At 36.3% G+C, this 13,636-nt stretch overlaps 1 protein-coding gene across 1 annotated transcript; it reads right to left on the bottom strand.

Moving 5' to 3' along the window:
- Positions 1–2,823: 2,823 nt before the first annotated feature.
- Positions 2,824–10,967, bottom strand: LOC144640291 (uncharacterized). Its single transcript, XM_078499471.1, has 3 exons — positions 10,760–10,967; positions 5,284–5,622; positions 2,824–3,431 (listed from the first exon to the last, which is right to left on the bottom strand). Exons 1-3 carry the CDS (start codon positions 10,860–10,862, stop codon positions 2,824–2,826), a joined length of 1,050 nt encoding a protein of 349 aa, XP_078355597.1. The 5' UTR covers positions 10,863–10,967.
- Positions 10,968–13,636: the final 2,669 nt, after the last annotated feature.

The following is a 13,636-nucleotide window of genomic DNA, read 5'->3' on the forward strand; positions in this document are numbered from 1 at the left end:
AATAAACTCTTAAGCTTGTTCTCAGGGCATCGTAGCTTGATTAAACATATAAAACTAACAGTGGTGATAAACATGGTAAAACAACGCATTTTTTTTTTTTACTAAACTTGACGTTTCGCATGCTAAGCAACATACATTTTCAAAGTAACCGCTTCAATTTTTTAACGCGACCCCAATAATCCGAACGCAAGGAGTTTTGCAATGATTTTTAACAGACTTCTCCCCAATTCCCTCGCGGCTTCGCAGGTCGACTCCGCCGTTCGCCGTAAACAAAGCACTCGATCGCGAATCCTGGCAGCTACGAAGGCTAGTAAACAACCGTCAGAATCAAGTGCAAGGAGTAGATCTTCATATGTATAAATATATATACATACATCACTTTTATTTACCCTCGGATTTGAAGAGTAGATCTCTCGCTTACCCGGCAAGTTACCGTAACAGGTCTGCAAAATGTTCTTGGCAACGACGCTGCACGTATCATTAAAATCAATGCATCATTGAAAAATAAAAAGAACTGTAGAAACTTTACCCGGTTTAATAGTTAGAACACCGTTAGAAAATATTTGACCGGCAATTAAGCACTCTGATTAGTTGGTTTTAATAGCGAAGCGCGCAAAGTCTAAAAATAGAATGCAAATGAGAATAACCGCCACAAGGCTCAAAAAACATCAGCGTGTTCTGAGAGAAATAGAAGGAATCTAGGCGAATCTTTCGTTTTATTGAAGTGTTTTAGGAATAACGGCTGCTTTAGAAAGTGTTTTTGGAAAATCGTCCGCCATTTCGGTTTGTTTGTCTGAGTCTAACCTGAGTCGTGACGTCATTCGCGCGCTTCGCTATTATTGGCCCTCTTAGTCCTGTACCTAAACCCCAGTCCCTTTCGCACCCTATATTGGGGTTGAACCTGGCGCAAAAAGAGAGTCCAACCCTATATATAGGGCGCGGAAGGGACTGGGGTTCAGGGACTGGATTATGGTCCTCTCAGATGCTTGGTTGTTTGAAACCTGGTTTAGTGACGCTATTGTGAAAGATTAAAGGTTCGTCGAAGCTTTCATTTCTCTTATATGCAAGTGATTTCTGTTAAGTTTTCTCCAGTTTTAAATTCCTCAAGGCCAATGGCTACGCAAGGCATCTAAACGAAGTCAGTCAACAACAAAAATTATGGTATTTTCTTCTTGGATGTTGGCTGCTAACTCACATGGTGGTTGTTTTTTTCTTCAAGGGGAGGGGGCTCTTAGGTCTTAATTTTTGAGATTGGAAGAGATTGGGAGGGGTCTTAGGTCTAAAACCTTAGGTCTTAGCTCCATGGTCTCAGGTCTTAGCTTTTGAGACACCCACTTTAGATCCATAGTGAAACTTTGGATCCGTAGTTAAGGCTTTGGATGCATAGTAAAAACTTTGGATCCGTAGTTAATACTTTGGATGCTTAGTAAAATCTTTGGATCCGTAGTAGAAACTTTGATTCCTAGTAAAAACTTTGGATCCGTAGTAGAAACTAATCTCGTTCCCAGATCTCTTGTGGACGAAGCCGAAGGTGAGATCTGGTCAAATCCGATTCTACCACGTGATCGCCTGTCAGGAATGTGACAGGCCAGTTAAGAGCGCATGTCCGAAAGAAATTATTACCCGGGCGTATAAAACAAATATATCTTGAGCAACAACATTCGAATAACAAACACAAACACAAATTCCACGGACATTTTCTGACATTGTCTGATGTATTTACAACTAAATAGTCAATTTGAGAAACTATAAAACAATAATAAGCTCGAGCAAATTTATTTTTGCCTTGTTTTCTGATGTATTTACGTCTTTACAATCAATTTGAAAAACTATAAACAAAAAAAGCTCAAGCAAATATATTTTGACTTGTTTTCTGCTTTGCATTCGCCAGATATTTGTCCTGTTTAATTCATATATTCCCGCACGATGAAATGCGTCCCTATAAAAGAACGGAAACCGGGAAAACTTATCACTGAGTTGTTTTGTCCCGAGTTTGAAATTATTTCCAAGGCTGTTCTACTTCCTTCTGTTCGCATATGTATTTCCTCGGCACTGACTGTTTACTTACTTGCGGTTTGAAAGAATTCGAGGAGTAGAAATGGAGGAGGGGGTGATCCCCTTCTTCCCCCCTCTCCCCCCTCCCCCTCTCCCCCTCCCCCTCTCCCCCTCTCCCTTTTTACGCCTGCTACGCAGGTTATCACTTGACCAGATCTCGCCGTCGGCCTCGTCCACAAGAGATCTGGGAACGCGATTAGTAGAAACTATGGATCCGCAGTAAAAAACTCTGGATCTGTAGCAGAAACTTTGGATTCAGAGCCAAGCCGAGAGAACGCGTCTGCTGGTCCGCAGTCTGCATTTAGCATACGCCGTTACAATTAAAATACCCTACCAACTTGTGATGCTGATAACTAATCAAGAACGCGGTTAGGGTAATTCGCAGGTGAAAATAAAGCATTTTAATCAGTAACACCACTTATTTCGTTTACAATTTATTGTATATTGTTTATCGATAACTTGGTCAAAGGCTGCGTTCTGCTGCTAGCCAAAGGCCATTTTCTTACAGTTTAATCCGCGATACGGTTATTATACAAGTTAAGTATCAGATAATGAAAATCATTGGCTACCGGCTAGCCGGCTTGCTGATTACATTTTTTCCTGTTAATTTACATCTTTTTCTTCTTTTCTTTTTAAATCATTAATTTCCTTATTCGCATTTATTTCTTTGTTATCATTAATCGATACAGGTTTGTTCGTTGGATTATTTGGTATGGTGGTGTACTGTTTCCATTATTTTGTAGCCTGCCTAAGCGGCTTGAACGTCATTTAAAGGTTCTGCTGAGTATTCCTCAAGCAATTTTGATTACCTGGAAACAAAAGGACGTTTTGATTGCTAAGACCGTGTCGATGAACGTCGGCTGCAAGGATATTTTGCAGCTGTTCTACCCTAACTTGCCAGGTAAGCTGCTGGTTTGCAGGCTGGACATTATTTCCAATCACTGCAAAACTTTCTGTATGCTGATCACTTGGGCGTACACAACAACCAGCGGTCCATAGTGAATTAGGAATTTTTACGGTGGGATTATTCCGTGGAATTCCCTTAATATCTTCTGCGATAGACTGAGGGTTGCCCTGTTGTCCGCCAACGCGCATAAAGGAAGTGCCGGTTAAAAGATACAAAATTCCAGAATCCTGAACCTGCTGTCCCTGCTGCTGTACCTGTGTGCATCGTCTTGCATACCCTCGTATCCTGTATTCAAACGTTTTCCACAGACCATTATTAAACTTGTTTTTCTGTGGAACATGGTTTGTGTACGTGAAAGTGGAAGCATAACGCTGAGCGTTATTTGAGAAAATATTTGCTGGGGCCAGGTGACCTCGTATCTCTTGTTTCCGACCATTGTATAAAGCATCACTTCCTTGTGGCTGGACACCTTAAAATGAAAAAGTGAACGAAAGTAATTAAAAAAAAACTTTCCAAAAACAGTAGTTAAGTACAAAGTGGCCACATATGACGGACACAAAAAGATAAATGTTATAGTTTCATTTTTAGTGCGAAGTCCGTAGGACGAACAACTATTCATTTAGGTAAGAAGGGGGCATGATATTTAACGTAAGCATAAACTGGTAAATGTTATTTCTCATGAAAAACTGCTACTGCTACTGCGAAGAGAGAAAGAATGATTCAAGGCCAATCGTGTAAAAAATATTCTATTTCAAACAGAAACGGGCGAAAAATATTTGAGAATGAAACGTGGGGACGCCTTTTATTTAAAAAAACGGGAAAAACAAAATTTCGTTTCCAAATCAAAACGGATACTTGTGGACGGGACCTAAACTGCACTACTGACAAGTCTAATTATAGTATTGTGCTTTTAGGCTGTTACAGAAGTTAACAAACTTTACCGTAAGAAGCCAGCATTTCTTTAAACCAATCACAAGTAGCACAGAAGTTAAAGGCGGTTGAGGATTCAAATTTGTCAGTATGAAGTTCGGCTATTGAAAATCGAGCTTAAAAAAGTATTAAATATAGCGGAGGGTATTTGACTGCAATGATAAAACTGTATCATTTTTCGACCTGGGCTTTATAGCAATTCTTCCTCTTTCTTTTTATGAGTACTTTTAACAATTGTGGTGCTAAACCCGGTTTTTTCCGGGATTTGAAGGAGCGGTCATTGAACCACCTGTCCATCTTGAATATCGACTGCATTCTGTCAAAGCTAATCAAAAAAAAAAACATGATCAGATTTTGGTGCAAAATTGGTGGTAAAACAGGGCAATATACTTGTACTTGATCAAGGTCTCATTTCCAGGGTTTACAATTGATTAACACCAAAACCTTTCCAGCCAGTAGAAGGGATGCACAGAGTGGAAGGTAGCGAGAATTAGAAGACAGAGGAAAAAGAAAAAAGCAATGGGGGCAAGAAAAAAAAAATCGGTACGGGTCGGCCAAAAAAGTCCACATTTTGGCTTATGCGCATGCGCCAAAGTAAAATATTGTATACAGACATGGCCTCTACATCAAAATCTTGTTGCAGTGTGAAAAAGTGCTTTTTAGCAATGTTAAGAGAAATCGCATCGTACCACCAAAAAAAATAATATGACGGTTAAAAAAACCCCGATTTTTCGAGTAAATTCACCGATTAAAGGGTTGAATTAAAGGAAACCTCAACAAAAATAATCGTTTTCTTTGCAACTATTTGATGGAAATACCAGCATAACGCTTTCTCGTTATCCTACTTACTTTCAATTCCGGTATTCCAGTAATGGAGTACCACAATAGGTCTACTACCTTATTATAGGAATATAAGGAAGCATTTTAACAACGCGAACAAAATTTACGCGTAATAAAATTAACGCGAATTTAAGAAAAGTTCTGGTTAGATGCTTAAAGTAAACGTGTTAACATAATTTCCTATAATAAGGTATTTATTTTGAAAATAATTAAGGGAATGTTAAAAGCGCTACCCGGCCCTGCTCTCATGTCTTCAATTACAATACTTATTACTTGTGTATGTTTAATTACTTATATATGTTTACACGAATTTTTTTCTTTCAAGTAACATACATAACAAAATCAACCAAGAATGAAAATCAAAGCCGGTAAGTTATGTTTATGAAAAGACGAGCTCCTAGAACTCATTTCATCCTGCAGTTACAACTGTTTTTGTTCAGTATAAAAAGTGGCGACCAAAAACTGACTGAAGAAATTTAAAACACTAACCCTTACACAAAAAGGAACTTTATCTTAAGGAAGACTTTTTTGTGCTTATTTAAATAAATTACCTGGGGTTTGTGTCCATTGTACGACACCATATTTTCTGCCTCCTGGAAAGTATGCGTTTGCCTGTGTCAATTTGTAGGCTGAAAAAACCGCAATTCCATAACGTTCGTCGAACATGGTAGCGTAGAAGGTCTGCTGAACCTGCTGATTCGGTGGTTGGCAGATGTATTTTAAATTATCGTTGCCAGTGCGCAAACCTTCTGGTTGTCGTCCGCCCACAAAAAATTGTGCGTAGCATGGTCGTTCATAAGGATACTGAATCATTCTTCGGATCTCTGTGCCATCTTGGTTGCAGTCATCTCTAGTGTTGTTCTTACTGCTTAGCGTACGACCACTGCTACCTAGTTGACAAATAAAAAGTAAATACAGTTACTCGACACCCCGCTTACTCGAACTGTTATTCGTTTCCCTTCAGAGTTCGAGTTACCGGGGTCCTACTGTAATATGTTTTCAATATCTTTCGTACACGCAGTGTTGCAATCAGTTACGACTGTGTTCTCTTTTGTGGTCACGCCATTTACCATTAGAAGATGGGAACTAGTAGCAAATACACCGGCGTAACAAATACCAAGCAAGCGCGGGAAAACGTGCATGGCTTCACAGCACATGCTCCACGTCCAAAACAAAAAGAGGGGGGGGGGGGGCTTGATAATTGTCATATAAAATAGAGCCTTTTCTTTAGGTGAAGTCTGCAAATACTGGGAATTTCGATAGAAATGTCGAGCAAAAACGAAGTAGTAAGTGTAGATGGAAAACTTTTCTTATATTCCCTTTTCTTCATTATGTAGATATAGCGTCCCTTGTTCAAGGGAGGGGACTAATGAGAAATTACCCTTTATGAAAATAAATTGAGAACCTTCCTGTCTAGTGTAAAACATTTTCAAGCACCTCCCCTCCACAGTCCTCTGAAAATTTAGGTACCCCTGATTTGACAGTGGTATTAATTAGTTGACAGGCCTACACTACTCCTATATTTACATATCCATATTTATTATATAAACTTCAGTGAAATACCAGGAAATCTTTCACGCGAAAAACTCATATCTTCACACGTGAAAATAACATATTATTTTCACATATGAAGATATCGATTTCGAAACATTTTCTGACAAGTTTGCCCTGTTTCAATGCTGAATAAGCCAAAGTAAATCAATATTAAGTCGAAACATCTTCGGATCTTCCTCGGTAATCTTCGGAAATTTTCGGAAAAGTTCGGAAAATGTTCAGAAACATTTGTACGACCTTCGGACAACATTTTGCAAATCTTCGGAAATCTTCCGAAAATAGTCGGCAATCTTCGAAAAATTGTCAAAAACATCCTAATTAGTAGGTTTATATAATAAACAGAATATTACATGGTTGCTTGGAGATATGAAATTTATCTTCTCGTGTTCAAATTGATATCCCACTCGTTCGCTGCGCTCACTCGTGAGATATCGATTTGAACACTCGAAGATAAATTTCATATCTCCGCGCAACCATGTAATATCCTCTATGTAATAGCCAATTTAGAGATTCGCTTTCAAATTCATATTTCACATATGCTTTTCATTGCAAATATTGTAATTTCAGGGTAATTTGTGTTAAGAAAGTTGTCAGATGTCAGAAAGGATGATAAGATCGTAACACACGGCTCATTTGCCAGTTCTACATAAATTTTGGCTGTTTACCAGTTGTCAGAAAACTTCCACCAAACCGTACTCTTTTGTTGGAGAAAGTAAATGTTTCAGGTAAAGAAGATTTATTGCCATTCTTTTTTAATTTCATCAAGTTGAGGGGAAACAAAAATCATTGAAAAAGATTGAAATTTGAAAACATGGATATTTTCAAAGATGATCTAAAAGGGAGCAGGATCATTGTCAGTTGTCAGTGAAATTTTATCATTTGGCAGAAGTCGGTTAAAATTTTTGACCGTTTAACTCAGTAAAATTAAATTAAATTATTTTGATCTTTTGCCATGAGTTGTATCTTAAAAATTTCGCCTTTCAGTTTCAGTCAAACGTATTTTTCACCATCGCCAGTCGTCAGTAACGATTTTGAGTCCTAGACGCGATCATTTTTTAAGTGAGCGTTTCATAAAAAAGACGTTTCTAGTCATGAGAGCTGTTCGAAATACTTTTGCGATGTTACATGACGGGACGGATGGATTTTTAATGGAACGGCTAAAATTGCATTTTTATTCAAGAAACAAACCGGCCAATAATTATTGCATCTAGGAAAGTGGATTTTCTGTCCACTTTCTATTGACCTTTGAATTTGGAACGTCAAATCCTGTCTGATATGTTCATGCCAAGAGAATGTTCATGCACACATGTCAAAAAAAATTAACACGACTGACAACAAGAAACAACTAAAGGCTTAAACAAAATTACAAGCTTATAACTTCTCGTGATTAAAATCTTCGGTATCCAGACAACGTTTTTTCTTTGCGAACCTTGGTTGTGTGCAGATTGGGACTTGTGTTGTGCAAAATAAGTTACGTTCTCTTTACTTACCACTCTCGTTCTTCTCCATAGATATTCCTTCAGCCTCAGCACTGAACGTCATCAGTACAATAATAAGCAGAGAGGGTAAAATCTTCGCAACAAACGCTTCCATCCCAAAAAAGAGCAAGTTGTAAACACCGCGCCAACAATGAATTTAAGAGAAAGCAAACCTTTTATTCACAGCCAAAGCAGAATGGCGAAAATTTGCCTGTTAAAAATTAACTTATTCTCAGAAAATTTTTCAAGAATTTTGCCGATTGACTAGATTGTCCAATCACGAGGCAGGATTAAATGTGTTGACATGCATCGAGAAATATTCAACCTGGGGCACTTAACTGTTGAGAAATTTAAAATATTTTTTTCTCATGTGGAATTGGTTAGATCAGAAATGATCAACGTTAGTAATAAGTAAAAAATTTAACTTATTCTCAGAAAATTTTCCAAGAATTTTGCCGATTGACTAGATTGCCCAATCACGCGGCAGAATTATGTGTTGACATACATTGATAAATATTAAAACCTGGGGCACTTAACTGTTGAGAAATTCAAAGTATTTTTTCTAATTTGAATTTGGTAAGATAAGAAATGAAAAACCTTAGTGAAATCCCTTAAAACTTAAAAAAAACTTTATTATGTTTCAATTCCTTTAAGGCCAAAGAGTTATGAGAATCTGTGGAGCCTATATCAAAAACATCTTACCAAATGGAGGCAGGTTAAACAACATTGGACCTTAATAAACGGACAAAGAAACCTTTTGAGATATTAAATTTCAAGGAAAAATGGATCTTCGAGGAGCTTCGCGAAAATATATTTTCTGTCTAGCAATCGGTTTTCACACAAGAAATGAGATTTTTTGATACATCGTGGTTCCCAAATATCTTCTTTCTCAGACATCCAGAAAGGTTCCAGTTTAGTGGGGAAATTATTCTTAGCAACTTAAAATGTTTCAGGTATATCCGATCCGATAGATCTAGAAAATAGGTTTTAATCTTCCGACTAATCGAAATACCCAGGTCTCTATGAGAATTATGTTTAAATCTCAGTTGAAATGAAGGAAATTGCGTTTTTAACATCTTACAACCAAATGGGAGCAGGTTGTACTTTGTTCGACTTCAAACAATGGACAAGAAATATCTTTTACGTGATTTGATAACAAGTGTGGGAGGAATTTCTAAGGAGCTTCTGAGAAAGCGTATTTTCTTTCAATTTTCTACTAACAAACTTAATCTTGCTTTTTGATATGTTCAGACTTTTATAAAGAAAAAGAAAAATCAGTTTTATGTCCTTGATAGGTTAACTCATTTGAAATCTAATTAATAATCACAAACGAAATTAACACATACAATAAACCCAACCGAATAAATTAAGTTCGACATATATACTTGTCTATTGTTCTTATTTTCGAGAATAAACAATTTTATCAAATTTGACATAAGCGTTTCTAAATCTTCCCATTGTAAACTTGACTGTTTTATCACACAGGCTATCTATTTGCTCGAGGACGGTTATTTTTTTAGACATTCAAAATATGGTCTACTTGTCTAATCAAGGAAGCTTCTTACTTCCACTTCTGTCAGATTATGCACATTTTAAAGAAAAAAAATATTTTGGCGCGCCTTTGCTAACGCCGTTCCTCATTATCACTGATTTAAACTCTAACATTAACAATCCAACTGAGATATATTTAAAGTACATTTAAACTCGACAACATGGCAATTGAAAATAACTTAAATTTGAACAAAATTTGGTAAAAACAGGTATCTAGATACAGTTTTTCGTTATAGTGGGTTAATTATGTGCTGGTAGATTCTTGTATCATACAAGATAAGTTTTTGTCTCTTACCATTCTTGTTTCCAAGTCTTTCAGCCACAACACTGGCATCATGAGTACAATAACAAGCAGAGAGGGTAAAATCTTCACAACGAACGTTTCCATCTCAAATTTGAGAAAGTGCCGGATAAAGCAGTTCCAACACAGAATTCAAGGAGAGGCAAGCCTGCAAATCCCAGCTAAGGCACAATAGGGCAAATTTACTTTATTAAAAATTACGTTTTGCCCAGAGATGTTTCGAGAATTTTGACGATTGAATAGATTGTCCAATTACGCGTTAGGATTATGTCATCGTTAAATTTCATCTGGAGTACTTCACTGTTCAAACATGCAAAATATTTCATCTAATGTGGAACTGACTTGATCAGAAATGATGAACGTTTGTGAAATCCCTTAAAACCTCTAAGGAAGAGCGGTTTTTAAGTTTTTGAAAACATTGAAATTTTCTAAGATGATCTGAAAGGGAGCAGTATCTGATCATTACCATTTGCCAGTAGTCAGTTTAAATTATGATCGTTCATCTCAGTTAGGAATTAAATTCTTTTGATCTTTTGCCATTAGTTGTCAGTTGAATTTTTCGTCTTTCAGATGTCAGTCAAACGTATTTTTTACTATCGCCAGTTGTCAATAACGATTTTGAGTCATGAACACGATCATTTTTTAAGTGAGCTTTTCATAAAAATGGTTTCTAGTCAGAGCTGTTCGAAATAAAAATATCATAGTTTCAATGTTCCTTGACGGCCGCGGGACGAATGGATTTTTAATGGAACGGCTAAAATTGCAATTTTATTCAAGAAACAAAGTGGCCACCGCATTAAGGGTAAAAACAAGCTGTTTACTGCGATGGACTTAAATACGAAAATACAAAATAATTGTTGCATGTGGAAAACTTAAGTGGATTTTCTGTCCACTTTCTATTGACCTTTGAATTTGGAACGTCAAATCCTGTCTCATATAATCATGCAAATGTTAAAAAAGAAAATTAATGACTGGTAACAGAAAACAACTAAAGACTTGAACAAAATTACAAGCTTATAACTTCTGATGACTAAAATCGTCGGTATCCAGACACCGTTTTTTCTTTGTCAAACTTGGTTGTGTGAAAGCTTGTGCAGATAGGGTCTTGTGTTGTGCGAAATAAGTTTCGTTCTCTTTACTTACCACTCTCGTTCTTCTCCATGGATACTCTCTCAGCCTCAGCACTAAACGTCATCAGTACAATAATCAGGAGAGAGGGCAAAATCTTCCCAACAAACGCTTCCATCTCAAATTTGGATAAAGCTGGACAAAGCAGTGCCAACACAGAATTCAAGGAGAGGCAACTTGTAAACACTGCGCTTACTAGTACAATGAATATAAGCGGAAGCAAGCCTGCTATTCACAGCAAAAGCAGAATGGCGAAAATTTGCCTGTTAAAAATTAACTTATTCTCAGAAAATTTTCCAAGAATTTTGCCGATTGACTAGATTGTCCAATCACGAGGCAGGATTAAATGTGGTGACATGCATCGAGAAATATTCAACCTGGGACACTTGACTGATGAGAAATTCAAAATATTTTTTCTAATGTGGAATTGGTTAGATCAGAAATGATAAACGTTAGTAATAAGTAGAAATTCTTAGAAATTTTTCCAAGAATTTTGCCGATTGACTAGATTGTCCAATCACGAGGCAGAATTATGTGTTGACATGCATCGATAAATATTAAAACCTGGGGCACTTAACTGTTGAGAAATTCAAAGTATTTTTTCTAATTTGAAATTAGTTAGATAAGAAATAAAAAACCTTAATGAAATCCCTTAAAACTTAAAATAAAAAGAACTTTATAATGTTTCAATTCCTTTAAGGCCAAAGAGCCATGAGAATCTGTGGAGCCGATATAAAAGAGATATTGCCACATGGAAGCAGGTTAAACTACATTGGACCTTAAAAATGGACAAAGGAACCTTTTGACATATTAGATTTCAAGGCAAAATAGAATCTCCGAGGACATGAATCGAGAAATATTCAACCTGGGGCACTTGACTGTTGAGACAATCAAAATATTTTTTTCTAATGTGAAATCGGTTAGATCAGAAATGATAAACGTTAATGAAATCCCTTAAAAGTTCAAATAAAAGGCACCTTATAATATTTCAATTCCTTCAAGGCAGAATGGTCATGAAATCTGTGGAGCCTATATAAAAGACATTTTTCCAAATGGAAGCAGGTAAAACTACATTGGACCTTAATAAACGGATAAAGGAACCTTTTAAGATATTAGATTTCAACGTAAAGTAGAATCCCGAGGATCTTCGCGAAAATATATTTTCTGTCTCTTTTTTATTTGCTATCGGCTTTCACATAAGGAATAAGGCTTTTGATACAAATCATCGTGGTTTCCAAATACCTTTTTTTAGACATTCAGAAAGGTTCCAGTTTAGTGGGGAAATTATTTTTAGCAAGTTAAAATGTTTCAGGTATATCCGATCCGATAGATCTAAAAAATAGGTTTTAATCTTCCGACTAATCGAAATACCCAGGTCTCTGTGAGAATTATGTTTTAAAATTCAGTTGTAATGAAGGAAATTGCGTTTTTAACATCTTAATACAACCAAATGGGAGCAGATTATATATTGTTCGACTTCAAACAATGGACAAAAAAATCTTCTACGTGATTTGATAACAAGTTTGGGAGGAATTTCTAAGGAGCTTCTGAGAAAGCGTATTTTCTTTTAATTTTCTTCTAACAATCTTAACCTTGCTTTTTGATATGTTCAGACTTTTATAAAGAAAAAGAAAAATCAGTTTTATGTCCTTGATAGGTTAACTGAATTGAAATCTAATTAATAATCACAAACGAAATTAACACATGTAATAAAGCCAGCCGAATAAATTAAGTTCGACATATATACTTGTTTATTGTTCTTATTTTCGAGAAAATAAACAATTTGATTAAAGTTGGCATGAGAGTTTCTCAATCTTTCCATTGTAAACTAGATTGTCGTATCACACAGGCTGTCTATTGGCTCGAGGACGGTTCATTCTTTGACATTCAAATTCTGCTTTATATGATTATGTACATTTTAAAAAGAAAACAAATTTGGCGCGCCCTTGCTAACGCCATTCCTTAGCACTGATTCACTGAAGTTTAACTTGAATAATGCACCTGCGATATATTTAAAGTAGATTTAAACATGACCTGACAACATGGCAATTAAAAATAACTGAAAGTTGAACAAAATTTGGTGAAAAGGGCCACAATGTATTAGGATTGTCGATCGGTATCTAGATACAGTTTTTCGTTATAGTGGGTTAATTGTGTGCTGGTTGTTTTTTGTATCATACAAGACAAGTTTTGTCTCTTACCATTCTTGTTTTCGAGTCTTTCAGCCACAACACTGGACATCATGAGTACAATAACAAGCAGAGAGGGTAAAATCTTCACATCGAACGTTTCCATCTCAATTTGAGAAAGTGCGGGATAAATCTGTGCCAACACAGAATTCAAGGAGAAGCAAGTCTGGAATTCACAGCCAAGGCACAATAGGGCAACGTTACCGTAATAAAAATTACCTTATGCTCAGAAATGTTTCGAGAATTTGGACGATTGAATGGATTGTCCAATTACGCGTTAGGATTACGTCATCGTTAAATTTCAACCGGAGTACTTCACTATTCAAAAATGCAAAATATTTCCTCTAATGTGGAACTGACTCAATCAGAAATGATGAACGTTTGTAAAATCCCTTAAAACGTATAAGGAAGAGCAGTTTTTAAGATTTTCGATTTGTTTAAGGCCAAAAGGAATGAAGAGAATCTGAAGCCTATAATAAAGACATCTTACCAAATGGAAGCAGGTTGAATTATATTAGAACTCAATAAACGAACAAAGAAGCCTTTTAAGATATTAGATTTCAAGGCAGTTTATGATCTCGGTGTAGCTTATGCGAAAATGAATTTTCTGTCTCTTTTTCTATATTAATCGGTTTTCACATGAGCAGACTTATATAAAACGAAAGCCACCGCCAATGTTAAAGACGACAATCTTATGACATGG

The sequence above is a fragment of the Oculina patagonica genome, unplaced genomic scaffold (genome assembly GCF_052425735.1).
Source record: "Oculina patagonica isolate OP01 unplaced genomic scaffold, crgOcupat unplaced24, whole genome shotgun sequence".
In the NCBI taxonomy this organism is placed as follows: Eukaryota; Metazoa; Cnidaria; class Anthozoa; order Scleractinia; family Oculinidae; genus Oculina; species Oculina patagonica.

Excerpts from the sequence above, each read along its gene's own strand:
- LOC144640291 (XM_078499471.1), bottom strand. The coding sequence starts at position 10,862 with ATGGAAGCGTTTGTTGGGAAGATTTTGCCCTCTCTCCTGATTATTGTA. Across the intron at positions 5,623-10,759 it reads CATGGAGAAGAACGAGAGTG|GTAGCAGTGGTCGTACGCTA; the intron begins GTAAGTAAAGAG and ends TTTGTCAACTAG. Across the intron at positions 3,432-5,283 it reads ACAATGGACACAAACCCCAG|GTGTCCAGCCACAAGGAAGT; the intron begins GTAATTTATTTA and ends TTTCATTTTAAG.